At 39.0% G+C, this 18,441-nt stretch overlaps 1 protein-coding gene across 6 annotated transcripts in view; it reads right to left on the bottom strand.

Moving 5' to 3' along the window:
* The window catches only part of srpk2 (SRSF protein kinase 2), a 144,871-nt gene that overhangs the window by 15,380 nt on the left and 111,050 nt on the right, over window positions 1-18,441 (bottom strand). For all 6 annotated transcript variants that reach the window (XM_033039899.1, XM_033039898.1, XM_033039902.1 and 3 more), the window contains 5 exons: window positions 17,064-17,301; window positions 16,099-16,581; window positions 10,386-10,486; window positions 9,352-9,459; window positions 4,964-5,033 (listed from right to left, as the gene is read on the bottom strand). In XM_033039899.1, coding sequence (XP_032895790.1) covers window positions 4,964-5,033; window positions 9,352-9,459; window positions 10,386-10,486; window positions 16,099-16,581; window positions 17,064-17,301 — 1,000 coding nt within the window. The remainder of the gene's footprint in view (window positions 1-4,963; window positions 5,034-9,351; window positions 9,460-10,385; window positions 10,487-16,098; window positions 16,582-17,063; window positions 17,302-18,441) is intronic.

Consider the following 18,441-nt stretch of genomic DNA (forward strand, 5'->3'; position numbering starts at 1 on the left):
GTCCCACAACTGTGGTGTCGTCGGCGAACTTGATGATGGAGTTCGCACTATGTCCGGCTACGCAGTCATGAGTATAGAGTGAATAAATCAGAGAGCTGAGCACGCAGCCTTGAGGTGTTCCCGTGCTGATTGTTATCGAGGATGACATATTTCCACCAATACGGACAGACTGTGGTCTGTGGATGAGGAAGTCAAGGATCCAATTGCAGAGGGATGCGCAGAGACCCAGATCTGAGAGCTTGGTAACCAGCATGGAGGGGATGATCGTATTAAACGCCGAACTAGTTACAAAACATTGTGTCTATGTGGTTACTGCAAGGGAATCTAAAAGCAAATAGATATGGAAAAGAAAAGGCTGGAGCATAGAGGTGATCATCAACATCACCTGGATTCAAATCAAGTTCAAATCTGTACTATTTCTAGGAATAATACAGAAGGTGCAGGATCAGTTCATTCCTGGGAGGAAGAAAGATTCCCTGGGGAATAAGGGGCGACCGTGGCTGACAAGGGACGTTTGGGACAGGATAAAAATAAAAGAGAAGAAGTACAACGTAGCAAAGATGAGCGGGAAGCAAGAGGATTGGGTAATGTTTAAAGATCAACAGAAGATAACTGAAAAGACAAGACGGGGAGAAAAGATGAGGTACGAAGATAAGCTAGCCAAGAATATAACGGAGGATAGTAAAAGCTTCTTTAGGTATGTGAAGAGGAAAAAATTAGTTAAGACCAAAGTTGGACCCTTGAAGACCGAAAAAGGTGAATTTATTATGGGGAACAAGGAAATGGCAGATGAGTTGAACAGGTACTTTGGATCCATCTTCACTAAGGAGGACACAAACAATCTTCCTGATATAGTAGTGGCCAAAGGATCTGGGGTGACGGAGAAACTGAAGGAAATCCATATTAGGCAGGAAATGGTGTTGGATAGACTGATGGGACTGAAGGCTGATAAATCCCCAGGGCCTGATGGTCTGCATCCCAGGGTACTTAAGGAAGTGGCTCTAGAAATCGTGGGATGCATTGGTGATAATTTTCCAATGTTCCATAGACTCAGGATCAGTTCCTGTGGATTGGAGGGTAGTTAATGTTATTCCACTTTTTAAGAAAGGTGGGAGAGAGCAAACAGGGAATTATAGACCAGTTAGCCTGACATCGGTGGTGGGGAAGATGCTGGAGTCAATTATAAAAGATGAAATAGCGGCACATTTGGATAGCAATAACAGGATTGGTCCAAGTCAGCATGGATTTACGAAGTGGAAATCATACTTGACTAATCTTCTGGAATTTTTTGAGGATGTAACTAGGAAAATGGACAAGTGAGAGCCAGTGGATGTAGTGTACCTGGACTTTCAGAAAGCATTTGATAAGGTCTCTCATAGGAGATTATTGGACAAAATTAGAGCACATGGTATTGGGGGTAGAGTGCTGACATGGATAGAAAATTGGTTGGCATACAGGAAACAAAGAGTAGGGATTAACGGGTTCCTTTCAGAATGGCAGGCAGTGACTAGTGAGGTACCTACTGCAAGGCTCGGTGCTGGGACCGCAGCTATTTACAATATACTTCAATGATATGGATGAAGGATTTCAAAGTAACATTAGCAAATTTGCAGATGACACAAAGCTGGGTGGCAGTGTGAACTGTGAGGAGGATGCTATGAGAATGCAGGGTGACTTGGACAGGTTGGGGGAGTGGGCAGATGCATGGCAGATGACGTTTAATGTGGATAAATGTGAGGTTATCCACTTTGCTATAAAAAATAGGAAGGCAGATTACTGTCTAAACGGTGTCAAGTTGGGAAAAGGGGAAGTACAACGGGATCTGGGGACTCTTGTTCATCAGTCTATGAAAGTAAGCATGCAGGTACAGCAGGCAGTGAAGAAAGAGAATGGCATGTTGGCCTTTATAACAAGAGGAGTTGAGTATAGGAGCAAAGAGATCCTTCTGCAGTTGTACAGGGCCCTAGTGAGACCACACCTGGAGTATTGCGTACAGTTTTGGTCCCCTAATTTGAGGAAGGACATTCTTGCTATTGAGGGGGTGCAGCGTAGGTTTACAAGATTAATTCCTGGGATGGCGGGACTGTCATATGCTGAGAGAATGGAGCGGCTGGGCTTGTACACTCTGGAGTTTAGAAGGATGAGAGGCTATCTTATTGAAACATATAAGATTGTTAAGGGTTTGGACATGCTAGAGGTCGGAAACATGTTCCCGATGTTGGGGGAGTCCAGAACCAGGGGCCACCGTTTAAGAATAAGGGGCAAGCCATTTAGAACGGAGATGAGGAAACACTTTTTCTCACAGAGAGTTGTGAGTCTGTGGAATTTTCTGCCTCAGAGGGCGGTGGAGGCCAGTTCTCTGGATACTTTCAAGAGAGAGCTAGATAGGGCTCTTAAAGATAGCGGAGTCAGGGGATATGGGGAGAAGGCAGGAACGGGGTACTGATTGGGGATGATCAGCCATGATCACATTGAATGGTGGTGCTGGCTCGAAGGGCCGAATGGCCTACTCTTGCACCTATTGTCTAATGTCTAAGACAAATATTCAAAGTTTTTTAAAAAATGCTATAAATTAAGCAGATAAAGCATGCTTAATATGACAAAAGTATTTCAAAAGTCAAATTTATTTTGCCAGTAAAGAAAGATTGCTTTAAGAATCGATTAAAACAATTTGTTCAGATGTGTAATATGTGCCACCATTATTTAAAAAAAATATATAAACTAAGGTAGAAGGTTTTCTTTGCTTATTTGAACGCTAAGCATTTCCATTAGAAGCATTTTAAAAAAAAACTTCTACCCTAATTGAAATGTACAGAAAATTTCTTGTCTACACAGAATTCTCTCTCCAAACATGCTCCAACTCCTCTTCATCCAATGCAAACAGCATCATTCAAATGCCCAAATTATTTGTTTCCAGCTTTTTCTAAAACATGTCTATGATGCTAACCTCCTTGTGGACATAAGTTGTACATTCGAGCTACTGTGTATGAAAGGATTTCTCATGGATTTATTAGTGTCAGGTAATGGTCATTCATTTTGACATCTAACCTATAAACATATTTCATAATTTTAATTTAGAATAGGATACTATTGTTAATATGTCACAATTAATCCTTGTGACATCGACTCATGATCCAGAATCCTATCAGACTGAACTGAAAAACTGGTTTATTATTTGGTAACCACTGCTAAACAATTGTCATAACCTCACCTAATTGACTTTAGGGGAGGAAACCTGCCTTTCCCATCCTGTCTGACCCAAACCTGCAGCAATGTGATTGACTTTTAACTGCTCTCTGAAATAGGTGATCAAGCTACTCAATTCAAAAATAGAATCAAGACAGTGAACATGACAAAATCACTTCCAGCTAAATCAACTATGTAAACTCTTCCTTTTTAACATCTTGGGTCTTGTACCAAAACTGGGAAAGTTGTTTCAAAGACAAGTCGTGCAGCAGCCTAATATATAATAATCATACACACAGAATCACAATTTTCAAGCAACCTACAAGTTTCATTACTCCCGAGTATGTCCTTCCCCACATCAATGTAGCTTTTCATAATATAGAGGACAGTATTCCTAATGTGGTCTGAGTTCAATACCATCAAACATAAATGTACTTATCAACTCCCCCCTCCAGAAATGCACTTCAGACCCTGGATTGTTTTTTATAGCTTAACAATTTAACATACATTCAAATACACAAGTTAGGGGCAGGAACAGGTCATTCAGCCAGGTTGCCATTCAGCCTGCACTGTCACGTTCACTGATCCCATACCAATCATTACTGAAATTTGCCAACTATCAGCATTTATAATTGCCATGTGCTATGTTGCAATCCAATTAATTTGTTCTCCACAAATCCTGAATTGGACTTCAGATTGCTATTATTCATGTAAATGGTGAAAAACATCCATCCCACCACTGTGCCTTGGAAACACAATTTCCCAGTCTCCCAATCATAGTAACAACTTTTAATATTTATTATTTTATGGTTTCCAGTCAGCTCTGCAGTATTTATCCCATCACTACACACCCTAATGCAATCACATATCTACTGAAAATACATGTAAACTACAGCTGCAACATTACTCAGTGTAAACCAGCATCTATAGGTTCCTTCCCACACTCTTTTATATTTTGTCTCTCAATTCTTCAATGAATTCAATAAGCTTGGTCAAACCTGACTGCCTCTTTTGAAATGACCACTAATTATAACATTTTTAATTTATACATAATTTTCAGTAACATCTTTTAACTAAAGATCTTTTTTGCCTATGTGAAGGTAACTGATCTTTAATTTCAATCTCCTTTTGCAATAGGCTTCACATTAACAGTCATCCAGCTCTCTGGCAATACTCTGATGCGCAGGGATATTATGACACATTCAGCGTGAAAGACACCAGACACGGATGACAAATTCATGGGTTCGAAGCATTAATGGACTAAATGCCTCCAAGCCCTTCTCCCACTCCTACACAAACACTGAATAACTGAATACCTATTTGTGTGTGGAAGCTTAAGCAATAATCTTTGTGTTGAAGTTTGATAAAAACATACAATTAGGTCAAAAGTAAGGGGATTTCTATTTTTGTTACTGCAAAGAAATTAAGCTGATATCAAATTCCTCACCATACCTATCCATTTTTCAGGCATTTGATCAATGCAAATCAAATTTTTACTTAAAAAAAATTACATCTGTACATCAACAAACTTTAACAATCATTTAATTATTCACAGTAATAATTATTCATCATTCCACAAATCTTAAATAACAATCCAAAATTCAAATTCAAGCAGATATGGTTGTAGCTAATAAAATAAATTGTGGAGATGGAAATCAGAGAATGAAATTTTATTTAGCAGTGAAATGATCATTGGATATGACCATTCAATGCTAAATGTACTGAATTAAATTATTCAAATTTAATATAAACTTTTAAAGTATGCATATTCACTCACCTTCATCCCTGGAGTAGTCTTCACCAGAATGAGGTTCAAATAAGTAATCTCCGGTTGCAAGTTCAAAGGCCTTTTGGGGAAGAATAGAAGATACAATCAATAACCATTCAGTCAAAGACACAATTTATCAACCACAATTCAGTAGAATACTTCTAAATATTTAACAAAACATTGATAAGAATTTACGACTTAAAGTATTTAGTTTGATATCCCATTATGCACACCATATGCAAGTAGCCAAATAAGTCCAGGGTGAGACTATAAATAAACATAGAATCATTTTGGTCTTTACCATGTCCTTGGGGTTTTCAAAAGTACTTCACAGCCCGTTTTGAAACACAGTCACACTATTATGTAAGCAGAAGAAGCAGCCAATGTATACAACAAAACCTCACAATCTAAATGAAATTAATAACCTACTGTTCTGTATTTGGTTCTAGTTCTGGTTGATTACTGCGCAAACACCTCATAAGTGGTTATCTCGCACAGGTCGGAGTGAGTAGAGTAGCGATTACATTTTGAAGTGGGCCTTTTTGACCAAGTTGAGGAGATCTAGTCTCAATCCCCATTTTGAATGACTTAACATCGGGAGCAGCACGTGTGTTGGGTGGTAACATATTCCCTTCCCTTATCGTCCTTGGGTAAAGGGAATATTGGTAGCAAAGTTTATTGACATTTAGCGAGTTGATGATGGAGGGACCATTATTTTGTCTTGTTTCATGGCAGTTGGTGGTCTAGATGACAGAAGATTTGATGGTGTGATTTTGTGAATCCCCTTGTAAATTGCAATGTCTTAGCCTGATTCTGCAGAGCTCGAGGGTATCCCATCCGAGGGCAGTCAGCATATTATTCACGCTTGATTTGCGCTTGTAGTCATTACATACAAAGCGGGCTGCTCGGCGTTATACTTTCTTCAGGGTGATCTTGTTGTTGTTGTTAAAAGGATCCCATTCGGCTCCACAATACTCCAATTTGGGCCTGACCAAGGACTTGTAGGCATTCTCTTTGACGGATGTACAACATGTGTGAAAATTTCTTTTAAGGCCGAGAGTTCTATTTGCTTTGTTAGACACTTGACTAATATGCGTCGCCCAACTTAAATCTTTGCTTAATTCGACTCCTAGATATGGGTGATGGTCGACAGCAAGCAATGTATGGCTACCCATGTTGTCCTGTGGTACACCTGATGTCACAGAAGTTTCAATAGACCTCCCTCCCTCCAAGAGAACTCGCTGGTGTCTCGTTGTCACAAAGATCTCAATACATTTTAAGAAGTTGCCGTCTATTCCTACATGGTTGACCTTGTACAGGAGCCGCTTGTGGGGAACCTTATCAAAAGCCTCACTGAAGTTTAATATAATCAGGTCAGTCTGACCCTTGTTATCAAGTGACCTGGCTAGATCATCGATGAGTCCTGCCAGTTGGGTTTCACATGATCGACCCTGTCTAAAGCCATGTTGGTGGTTTGTTGGTATCTTGTGGAAGTCAGTATGGTCCATAATATGTCGGTGGATTATATGTTGGAGAATCTTGCATGGTATGGAGGTCAGTGAAACTGGGCGATAATTTGCAGGATTTATCCTATCTCCTTTTTTATAGATGGGGACAATGTTAGCATTCAGCCAATCTTCTGGAAGTTCTCCTCTATCCACAGACTTCTGAAAAAATGTTTTGGAAGACTCGATCTAAGCTTGCTGCACAATTCTTTAAAACTCTGGCTGGTATCTGGTCTGGCCCTGATGCATTCTTTGGTTTGATTTCTTCCAATAATTTCTGCTCCTCGTTCGTTGTTACCTTAAGATTTGTAATTTTTGGAGTTTGTTGTGAGTTCAATGACGGGAATTATTCTTCAATAAAAATCAAACAAAACTGCTGGTTTAACACTTCGGCCTTGTCTGCTGCCAAAGATACTGTCCGCCCCATTGGTGTAAGGCTTGAGATTCCAAATACTTACTGGCTCATTTTCTTGATGTAATTCCAGAAAGGCTTTGTGTCTTTTGATTTTAAACTTTCCTTTATCACATCATGGATGTATTCTTGATGCGCTTTCCTGATTTGTCTGTCAATTGAATGCCAACATTTCTTGAAATCTGTCCATGCAGATGTTGACCCAGATTTTCTTTGTTATAAAGCCTTTGTTTTTTCCTAATTGCACGCCTAATTGATGAATTTACCCACGGTAAATTATATCTGGTGGAACACATTTTTGATGGAACAAAACGGTCCATGGCCCGACAAGAACTTGCTTAAAATCTACCCACAGTGTGTTTATGTCTGTTTATTAGTTTTGGCAGCCAAATTTATGCCATAGACTGTTATGGATCAGTTATTTGTATTCATATATTTCATGGTTCAATGGTTTACAGAATAGTGTGATTGAAAACTTCCATTGGTGAACACCAAATGCCATTCTAGATTTGTGTTTCTAAAGTAAGTTTAAATCACAACCTTTACACTCTGAGGTAAGCATATCTCCACTGGACCAAGCTGATGCACTAGGCTAGATTTTGCAGTCGAAGTGACGCTGAAACAATCACTTAATGGTTATTGTTACATATAACTTTCACTGATTTTTATGCCATGCATAATTGAATTTAGATATCCTAAAATTGCAGCCAGTGATTACTTGCTCTGTCACAGCGTGTTCTGCTTTGCAATATTCCCCATGTAATCAGTAGAAAAAAGAAACTGAAATAACTTGAAACATCTAAAAAACATTTTTGCTTAGAATTCTTGAAAATTCCCTGGAAATGGTAAAAGCACAAGAGCTTTTAAGAGGATCCCAATCTGAAAGAGTGTTCAGTGACATCTCAGACCCGAAAATGCCTAATGTTTGGATTTACATTCTATCAGTAAAGTATGTTAAGATTTCATGAATATAAAAAAGTTTATGGATATTTCAGCTTCTATCTTAATGTCAAATGTAATTCACAATCTTCATTTTGCCCTATTTGCCCTATTTAGAGCATTTTAAATATTGGTTAAAAGTTGTGTGTAGCGACTTGATAACATCACTGGACACCAAACCCCCCTCCACACCCCCTCCCCCATCTCATACACCCCACATAACTGGTCCGAATTTCGGAAATTCACACAGAAAAATGATAGATCTTTCTAGCTTGCTTTCTTCCGTGTCAGCATCTTGTGCTATCACTTCTCCATTAACAACAAAATCCTGGGCCAAAAGGAGACAAATTTACAAGTTTAACAAGTTATGAGAAAACACAACCTAAATAATTTAACTCTAAGAATGTATTTAAATGTTAATATCAAAATTTAACATAAAATATTGTTTACGCATTCAGCAACTTTGAAAGATTAACAAATAATATATACAAAATGAAAAGAGTGCAAAAAACTCTTCATACATTATCAGTGGTGTTCAGAACTAAATTTCAATAAAACACCTTGCCACTCATGTGGCCCCAGGGGAATATCCCTTCCCTTGTTTGAGGCATGTCCTCGTCGGATTTAGCTCCTCAATGTTTAGCAGTTTCGTGGTCCTTCCCCACACAGCCTTGGTATTGGCTGCACCAAGCTTCAGTGTGTCCCTCAACACGTAATCCTGCAGTCTGGAATGGGCCAGTCGGCAACATTTCTTGACGTGCTGGGAGACCAACAAATTTCAGGCAGACCAAAGAGCGTTCTTCACCAAGTTGATAATCTTCCAGCAGTACTTGATGTCAGTCTCCAAATGTGTCCCTTGGAACAGCCCATAGATTATAGTCCTCTGTTGCAGAGCAGCTTGGGTTGAGCCGTGACAAGGACCCTTGTGTCATTCTCCAGACCCTCTTCACAAAGTCACCCTCTGCAAAGAGGTGGGCAACAGTCACCTCTTCAGAGCAGCTCTCTCGTGGACAGCATGCAGCGATAGCAAGACTCAGCGTATAGCAAGGATCTGACTACGTGGACCCCTCTCATTGGCAGCCAAGCGAGGTCTTGGTGCTTTTTTTGAGTTCTGCCAATGAGGCATTTCGCCAGACAAACTGGGGAATCTGCTCAGGAAACAACACCAGAGGATCCATCGAGTCATTATCTTGCAGTGGATGCAGGATGTTCCTTACTGACCACTGTCCCATAGACATAGTCTGGAAGAACCTCTCCATAAAGGACCGGTGGTACAGCAATGTCCAGCTGACTGGCACATTTCACGGCATCAGTGGCAGGTCAACCCTTCGCACAGGGGAACCGGGGGCTAGAGCCTCAGCAGGTAATGATATTTGGTGCCCACATGCTTTGACTCTACGCGCAGTCTGATGCAGACACACATGAAGAATTAGGGGGATGCTGGACACTCTTTTTTGCCCCATTTGTGGATATTTGTCATGGTCCATCGGATCTGCTCCATATTTAATTATTTCAGTTAAATTTCTAAATACTTAGCTTACCATACAAGCTGTACTCCACACATCAGCAGGCGTACTGTACCCAGCACCAATTAGAACTTCTATTGATCGATACTGTCTCGTCTGGATATCTTCTGTGAAATGCTTGTGCTGTAAATATTTGGTTATATTAGTTTTTGCACAAGCACATACTTGCTTGTTCAATGCTACTAAGCTCATGACAATAGAACTGGTCATTAACACAAATCTAATTAAGGATTTAAAGTTGGAGAGCAATTAGAATGTTCATTGATTGACAATTTTTGAGAGTTTTAACTTGGCTTTACCATACAAATTTCAAAATATAACAAGCATACTATTTGGTTTTAACTCTTGAAAGCATAACTTAGGTTGACCACTTTAATATTTCCAATTTAACATTGTGCCAAAAGAAAAAGCACAATGTTAAACAGATCACAAACTGTGATCTGTTTGCAGAATTTCAGTCTATGGTCACTTTCAAAGCTATTTACAGAAATTTTTAAAGAATAATAATTCAATTTCAGTTTAATGAACAGCATTAATATTTTACAACTTCCTTTGCATCCAAAATGTTTTTGGAAAAGATCACCTTTACCTTCAATCTCATTTGGGTCCATGTAAATAAAGGAAGATATCTATATTGTGAGCCTACAATTCTAGCATGAAGTGACAGCAACTAGTAGCTGCTTGCATTGCGCTGCATGACAACATTGCTTGGCCCACCTCAGAAGATCCATGTTAATGGCAACATGTGCATAATTTTATGCTCTTGAACAAGTTTGCGAACTTTAGCTTAAATTGCTCTCAAGCTTACTTTGTAAAAATAAAAGAACACTCTCCTTACACATGATGTGAACCAGCTACTATTTCAATTCTAAGTTCAGGCTGTTTTGTTTGGTTGAAAAAAAACAGGACTACAATACATTTGTTTAATTAACTTTCTATAATATATCATTTTGTGGGATGTGCAATTGTTTGATCTTATAACTCAATCTGAATTTTCTGAACAGTACTTAAATAAATGTTAAGCATGTTGGAATGCATTATATACTTACAACCCAGCAAGCATTTCCCAGGTCTGCTATTTTAACTCTAATTTTCTCTGCATTTCTCGGATCAAGTGGATTCACCAATAAATCTGCTGCACGGATTTTTACTGTAAAACAAATATTTAGAATCTTCATTTATTAAAGTTACTCTGGGGAAAAAAAGCCAATCCCCCAAACGTATAAACTACAGTTATTTTCATGAACAATAAAACCATAGTAGCAGTACTATTAATGACAAGGATGTCAGCATTTGTTATGGTGGCAGGGTAAAACAGAAACCATGTTTGGCATCTACACCTCGAGTTGTGTGGAAATTCATCCGTTCTGTTAATGATATCTGCTCTTCCTTAGATCAAGTTTTTAATTGTCATATGTACTGAAAACAGAACAATAAAAAAATTACTTGCAGCAGCATAATAGGTCTGTAAACATAATACCCAGATAATATATGACGAAAATTCACTAAATTAATAATCCCAATCCTATTGCAAAAAAGCCTAAAGTCCTTTGTGCAACCAAAGACAGTCCATAGTTCATAGTTGAGCAGTGTAGTGTTTAAGAGCCTGGTTGCAATGTTGCAGTCTTTGAATTGGGATCAATGAAGATCACACAAAGTACTTAGATATTAGTCATGCACTAAAAACAAATGAAAACGTTTGGAACTTTCAAATTAGGAGTGAATGAGCTTTTATTGGCTTACTAAATTTTAATTACTGAAACACTGCTCAAGAAGAGAGGTAAAAATAAAGGACATTCTACACTTTTAAGATAAAGAAAATAGATCTCTATTTTTTTTAAATGTCTAAAAATGAATCTTGTTTCCTGTACAATGCTTCAAATATAACATTTATTCTGATTTTTAATTTTGGCTCTATTATTCATTCTTTTGTCTTCCCACGTCAGTGAGGATTCGTCAGTCTGATCAGTTGAAGTTTTCCCAGCTGCTTTTCTACTTACAGAAGCCACAGATCGCCTACAGAGCGAGCTGCACTGGGTCAGACGCCTAAAAACGAGAAGCCTCTATTGACAGTCAATGAAAAATGAATGTTGTCAACCTAAACAAAGTGAAATCCAGCTCAATGTACTCCTCTTGAAAAAGAAATGATCAATTCACATGTCAGCTATCAATTATTGATATTAAAACATTATTACAATTCAGAAGAATAGCTCGTTATTAAGAATATATTTCCTACATATAACAGTTTGAAATCTTGTTCTAGGTTGAATTTTAACACCTCAAGAAAAGTTCCCACAGAATCATAGTATTTGTTATAGATGTGATGTGTAAGTGATATACATGATAGCTTGGACACAAACGGAAAGATGCCCAAGTGGCTCCAACTCAAAAACCATTCTGAATAAAAACCTAACCAACCAAGAACAAAAAAAGAGTGTATCACTTGTTTTTGGCTTAAGTCATGGATATACTAAAATATTCTTTAACTAATAGATGATAACTTTGCAAAAACATATGATTAGAAGGCACAATATTATTGGGGACACTTTTTAGATGATCCCACTTAAACACCTGTTATGTGTCCATATCAAAATAATTTTTATTGCGGAAATGTCTGTCTGTCTCTGCAGAGTAGCTGCTACTCAGTGTGAAATGCTACTTTCATAATGCAAGTTCCTTTTATTGTTAATTCTAATAACTGTCAATCTTTTGTTTCTGCCAAAGGGAAACCGAGGCAGCAGGATGTTTCTTTTCCATCACCATGGAAATACTCAAATTCAATATTTATTTAATGCTTTAGAAGCTATTACGAACATACGGTTTTTGAGTTATTTTTCAGGTGAAGCATGATCTTTTGCTCAGTTTGAGAACTATTCTTATTACCACAGGTAGGGTTGCCAACTTTCTCACTCCCAAATAAGGGACAAAAGGTCAGAATAAGGAACAAATTCTCGACAGCAATTCATTGACCGACTCGGCCGTGGCTGGGTGAATGATGAGTTTGCCCGTGTGTTGGACTGCACACAAAGCCCAGCCGGCGGGCCAGCTGAGGAGTTTTGGCCCGGGAGCCGGACTTTGCGCACGACGTCGCATGCAAAGTCCAACACCCCATCCAACTCATGAACCGATGATCTGCCATGAGAAGGAGGGGTGGTGGTGTCGGCAGTAAGCGAAGGCCCAAAGGTCGGACAGCTGGCCGGGCTGCCGACCGACGGGGCCACGGGCGAGGCGCTGCTGCTGTACTCCATGGGCTGCACTACACGGGACGGGTGAGGCGGGGCAGCACGCGGCGCTCCGAACCGACAGTCCCCTCGACCCAAGTAGTAGCAGTCAAATACGGGACATGAGTGGTCCTGTATGGGACAAACCAATTTAGCCCAATATATGGGATGTCCAGGCTAATACGGGACAGTTGGCAACCCTAACTACAGGGCCAATAGGTCAGTCGATGATGCATTCAACACCATTGTGCCAGAGCAACTACATTCCGAACTATCCCAGATGACTGTGCCTGAACCCGTCTGTCAGTGGATCACCAACTTCCTGACAGACAGGAAGCAGCATGTGAGGCTGGGAAAGCACATCTCGGACACGCTGACCCTCAGCATAGGAGCACCGCAAGGCTGTGTGTTCTCCCCTCTCATTTAGTCTCTCTACACCAACAACTGCACATCCACAGCCTCCTATGTAAAGCTTCTCAAGTTTGCTGACGACACAACCCTGATTGGACTGATCCAGGATGGGGAGGAATCTGCCTACAGACAGGAAGTGACAGCTGGCGTCCTGGTACCATCGCAACAACCTGGAGCTCAATGCTCTTAAGACAGAGGAATTGATTGTAGACTATAGGAGAGCTCCCCCTCCCCTCCCTCCACTCACCATTAACAACACCACAGTTCTTGGGAACTTAAATGGGAGGCCACCATCAACTCCACAGTCAAAACGGCCCAACAGAGGATGTACTTCCTGCGGCAGCTGAGAAAACATAATCTGCCACAGGCAATGATGGTCCAGTTTTATACTGCCATCATTGAGTCAGTCCTCACCTTCTCCACCATGGTCTGGTTTGGCTCAGCCATCAAGCATGACATCCGAAGGCTGCAGTGCATTGTTTGATCAGCCAAGAAGGTTGTTGGCTGCAGCATTCCCCCCCATCGACGAACTGTACACTGCAAGGGGCAGGAAGTGAGCGGGCAAGATCATCTCTGACCCCTCTCACCCTGGCCACAAACTCTTTGAAGCACTTCTCTCTGGAAGGCAACTCCGGACTGTCAAAGCCGCCACAGTCAATCATAAAAACAGCTTTTTTCCACGAGCAGTAGCTCTACTCAACAGCCAAAAGTCTGTAGCCTCCTTTTGCTCTGGTATTTTATTTCATTCTTCACATGTTTAAATTATAATGTTTTATTTTTAATTGTCTACTGTATATCGTGTTGTTACTTGCGAGCAAAGCACCAAGGCAAATCCCTTGTATGTATACATACTTGGCTAATAACATTTATTCAATTCAATTCAATACTTAAAAAAACTAAGTACTGCATACTTTAAAACTCATTTCTCCCTGCAGCAGATAGACAATAAGTGGGGAGAAATAATTTCATTCGAACAACTACCCAAGAACAAATGAGAAATTCAAATGGTCTTCTGGCCATAGCTTTTCAATGAGAACTAAAAGAAAAATAAATTAATGAGAATTCCTCCTAATACAGTCTCCTGTCCAAATGGTGGGGCCGAAGTCTGCATCTTGTCTGTCTACACCCTTGAGCATAAACCCCTAACCGCCTGGAGGTGGCGTTTTGCACAGTAAAGGGGAATTGCTATTCCAATAAAACATTTCTTCCAACTTCTTAGCAAGAAGCCCATACTCATTTACATGTACAGAAGCTGATACATTTACTGCATCCCAGAAGAAATTGACAAATCTCTATGTACCAATGTGAGCAGATCAATTGAAAGTGATGAACCAACATTACTATTTGAAATGTGGGAAATGCTAGTATTTACTGTGGCAATACTCCAAAACAATGCATGATCGCTGTTCTACAGATGCTGAAAGTGTTTAATATCAACATAACAATTTAAATTAAATGTTTAACTTTATGAGAACACTACCCATTCATCAGATTTTTGGGAATGTTTTTAGACGAGCAATTAACATGCAAATCACAGGAATATGATAATTTCTCTTACTGTATGCCAAGGTACTAGTTTCTGGGGGTCACCACCAGGAAGACAAGCTCAGATCCACCTCAGGAAGTTATATTACTATCCTTTTTTTAAATGTTTTAAATATTTTTATTAGAAGCAATGTACAATAATATAAAACATGAATAGCATAATACATTTCATGTACAACTTCATGTTTTAAATTTAGTAGTAAGAAAAAAGTAACAAAAGCAAGAAAAAGAGAGAGAATATTAAATAAAGTAGTGATATTGATAGTTCATGAAAAAATAGAGAGAAAGAGCCCATAGAGTTATAAAGCCTGAGAAAGAAAGCAAAAATATTACTATCCTAATGGAGGTTTTCCTCTGATGAATTTTGAATATTATCTCAATGCTTCTGACCAAGTCAAGATTTTTTTGAAAAGCTGATTTAATCAACGCAAGCACAAGAAAAGGTTGGCAAAAGTTATTAGTTTTAAAAAGAAGACAAATAGCTACTTACAATTGACCAATGAACTGTTCTACGATATTTCACTTGGAGATTAATGGGGACTATGTTTCAAAGGCAAGCAGAATGCAAAGTACGATATACAGGAATTTTAGGAAATTAATGTGAGACATGGAGTTCACATCATTCAGTAATGCTGTTGGCCATGTGAATAACATTGACAGCTGGTCTTCCTCGGGTAAATTAACTCCTATAGTATCATTCCTTCAGGTACTAAATTGCTTGAAAATATATTTTTTTCATTATGAAATGCTTTTGTTGGTTTCTTTTTAACTTTATTTTAATATTATTTAATATATAACTATTAATCTAATATTTATTTCTCTATTTCTCTTTCAGTCTCTAATTTGATTCCAGCTTTATTTCATTTTTCATCATTCAGGGTGCACCATTATTTTTAATGTTATTAATTTTGATACTGGAGATATATTGTTGATTCAGGCATTTGGCAAGGATTCCAGCACCACATTAACTTCTTATATTGTCAGCAATCTGGGGTGCAAAGGAATTTGAGCTGAAAGAAGAATCTAACTCGTAAATCATGTCATAAAACTATCATGCATCAATAAATGGTGTCATTTTGAAATAAAATTAGGATTATAAACAATGCCACAGGCAATTTGATGGGATTACTTAATGTTAATATTGTACTGCTCTTATTTTCATGTTTAAGCTGTTTGTTACAGGAATCAACATCAGATAGAATTCTAGCATTATGGTATCATGCGGAAACATATTTTATCCAGAACAATTTCGTTTTCTCTGACCTATTGGTTGAAAATATGAATCTATATTTTGGAGCTACGGCATCATGCAAAGGGGAAAGCATGCCACAATGATTGCTCAACTTTCATGTAGTTATTTCTGTTGTCAGTGCTCAGCACTAACACTTTGCCACTGGCCACAAGAAATCTTCAGAGTGTGTGCTATTATTTATTACATTAATGTTTTCATGTTAATGTGAAAACATGTTCATATTAATTGAATTATAAAGCAAATTCAAAGTGCCATCAATACAGATTAAGAAAATATTATAATTGTATCTCCTTTATATTAATTTTGTAAAAAAGCAAATGTAGGGATACTCACATTTTGGCACGTCTCCCGTACTGGATGCAGATACAGTTCTACTTCTGTCTTGTGATGGACTACTGTCTTCATGCTCAGTCACTGTCGACCCATCTGATCCAGCTGCAGATTCTAAAAGCTTGGAAAATTCAGATTCAGACATTTCCGAGAATTGTGACTCCGGACTCTTATTCTGTCCATTTGGTAAATCTCCGTTAAACTGTCCATAAAGATTATTGTAAATCAAATTTGCAACATTTGGTCCATCAACTGGATTACCTTCTGCGTTGGGACACTCATCCTCATCCTCCTCCTCCTCATCATCATCATCTTCTTCCTCATCACAAAACTGGTCAAGTAAAAATGGACCATTTTCAATGTGCCCATTTGTTTTCAGTGATTCATCACATTTCGGCTCTGTCCTAGTGACCACGTTTTCTACATCATCTTTTCCCACATTTTCTTTTTCTGTATCTTCTTTTTCGTCCTGGTCATCAACTTCATCTAGCAAAGTGATAAAACAGAACATTATTCATGTCAGACCACACAAACAAATTCAGGCAAACAAACCCAAAAGCAACAAAAACCCAAAATAAACAAAAAGTGTAATGCAAGCAAAATTAACTAAAAATGATGAGGGGATATGAAAATGAGTGAATGGAATATTGGAGAAAAAAAAATATCCTTAACATTAGTAAATGGGTTTTCTATGTTGTGGGAGAGAAATATTGTTTAAGATAAATGTCAATATGAAATATGAAAAAAATATTCAAGATCTATATTTAAATGAAAACAAGTTAAAAGAAATTCATAAATTGACTACTGAATTTATGAATTTCATAATGACTTACATTTGAACTGAAGTTTAAAAATGTAAAATATGAAAGTTTCTATGTTGCTTTTATATAAATATTAAAAATTGCAGTTTAGGAATGCCAAGGACTAATTTAGTATTTTGGAGGAGAATCTTTTTTGGGAACACTTACTGCATTCATTATGTTGCTGCACGTCTACTTCAGGATCTATCACCGCTTCCTTCAGCTCAACTACCTTCTCGCCTTCCTGGTCATTTGGTGAACAAGTTGTTAAAATGTTTTCTATCTTCTTCTTCTCTGCCTCTCTCTCCAGCTCTTCTATCTCTTGCATACGTTTCTCTAGAAGCTCTGCCTGCCTCTTTTGCTTTTTTTTCAGCTTCTTCTTTTTGTTTTTAGATATCTTTCCTCCCTGAAACAGTAGAAAAATTGTGTTAATACAGAGGAATTGAAAAGTACAAGTTTAAAAATACCAGATTACTAGCACTTAGGAAGAATTCGTTTAAAAAAAGGTTTTGGTTTATTTTGTGTAACAAAATTTGAAAACAAACTCTACTGAAACTTAAGATGGGCGCAAAAAGCTGGAGTAACTCAGGCAGCATCTCTGGAGAGGAATGGGTGACGTTTTGGGTCGAGATCCTTCAGACTGGTTAGGGATAAGGAAACGAGAGATGTAGACGATGATGTGGAGAGATAAAGAACAATGAATAAAAGATATGCAAAAAAGTAATCATGATAAAGGAAACAAGGTGTAGGGTGAAAATGAGAAGCTAGAGCGGCTTGTGTGGGGGAGGGATAGAGAAAGAGGGAATGCCGGGGCTACCTGAAGTGAGAGAAATCAATATTCATACCAGCTGTAAGCTGCCCATGCGAAATATGAGATGCTGTTCCTCCAATTTGCGTTTAACCTCTGACAATAGAGGAGACTTAGGACAGAAAGGTCTATGTAGGAATGGGAAGGAGAATTAAAGTGTCCGGCAACCGGGAGATCAGGTAGGTTCATGTGGGCAGAGCAAAGGTGTTCCGTGAAACGACCGCCCAGTCTACCCTTGGTCTCGCCGATGTATAAGAGTCCTCATCTTGAACAATGGATGCAGTAGATGAGGTTGGAGGAGGTGCAAGTGCACCTCTGCCTGAACTGTCGGAGTCTCGGGATGCGATGGCTGATAGGGTGGAAGGTAAGGACTAGGATGACTTTGTCTCTGTTGCGACTAGGGGGAGGGGGAGCAAGGGCGGTGCTGCGGGGTACCGAGGAGACACGAATGAGGGCCTCATCAATGATGGGACAGGGGAACCCCCATTCCCTAAAGAACGAGGACATCTCAGATGTCCTAGTATGCAATACCTCATCTTGGGCGCAGATGTGGTGAAGAGGGAGAAATTGGGAGTAGAGGATAGGGTCTTTGCAGGAAGTAGGGTGGGAAGGAGTGATGTCGAGATAGTTATGGGAGTCAGTGGGTTTGTAATAGATGTCAATCAATTGTTTATTTCCTGTGAAGGAGACTGTGAGATCAAGAAAGGGGAGGGAGTGTCGGAGATGGTCCAAGTAAAT

This window comes from Amblyraja radiata, chromosome 21 (assembly GCF_010909765.2).
Source record: "Amblyraja radiata isolate CabotCenter1 chromosome 21, sAmbRad1.1.pri, whole genome shotgun sequence".
Taxonomy (NCBI): domain Eukaryota; kingdom Metazoa; phylum Chordata; class Chondrichthyes; order Rajiformes; family Rajidae; genus Amblyraja; species Amblyraja radiata.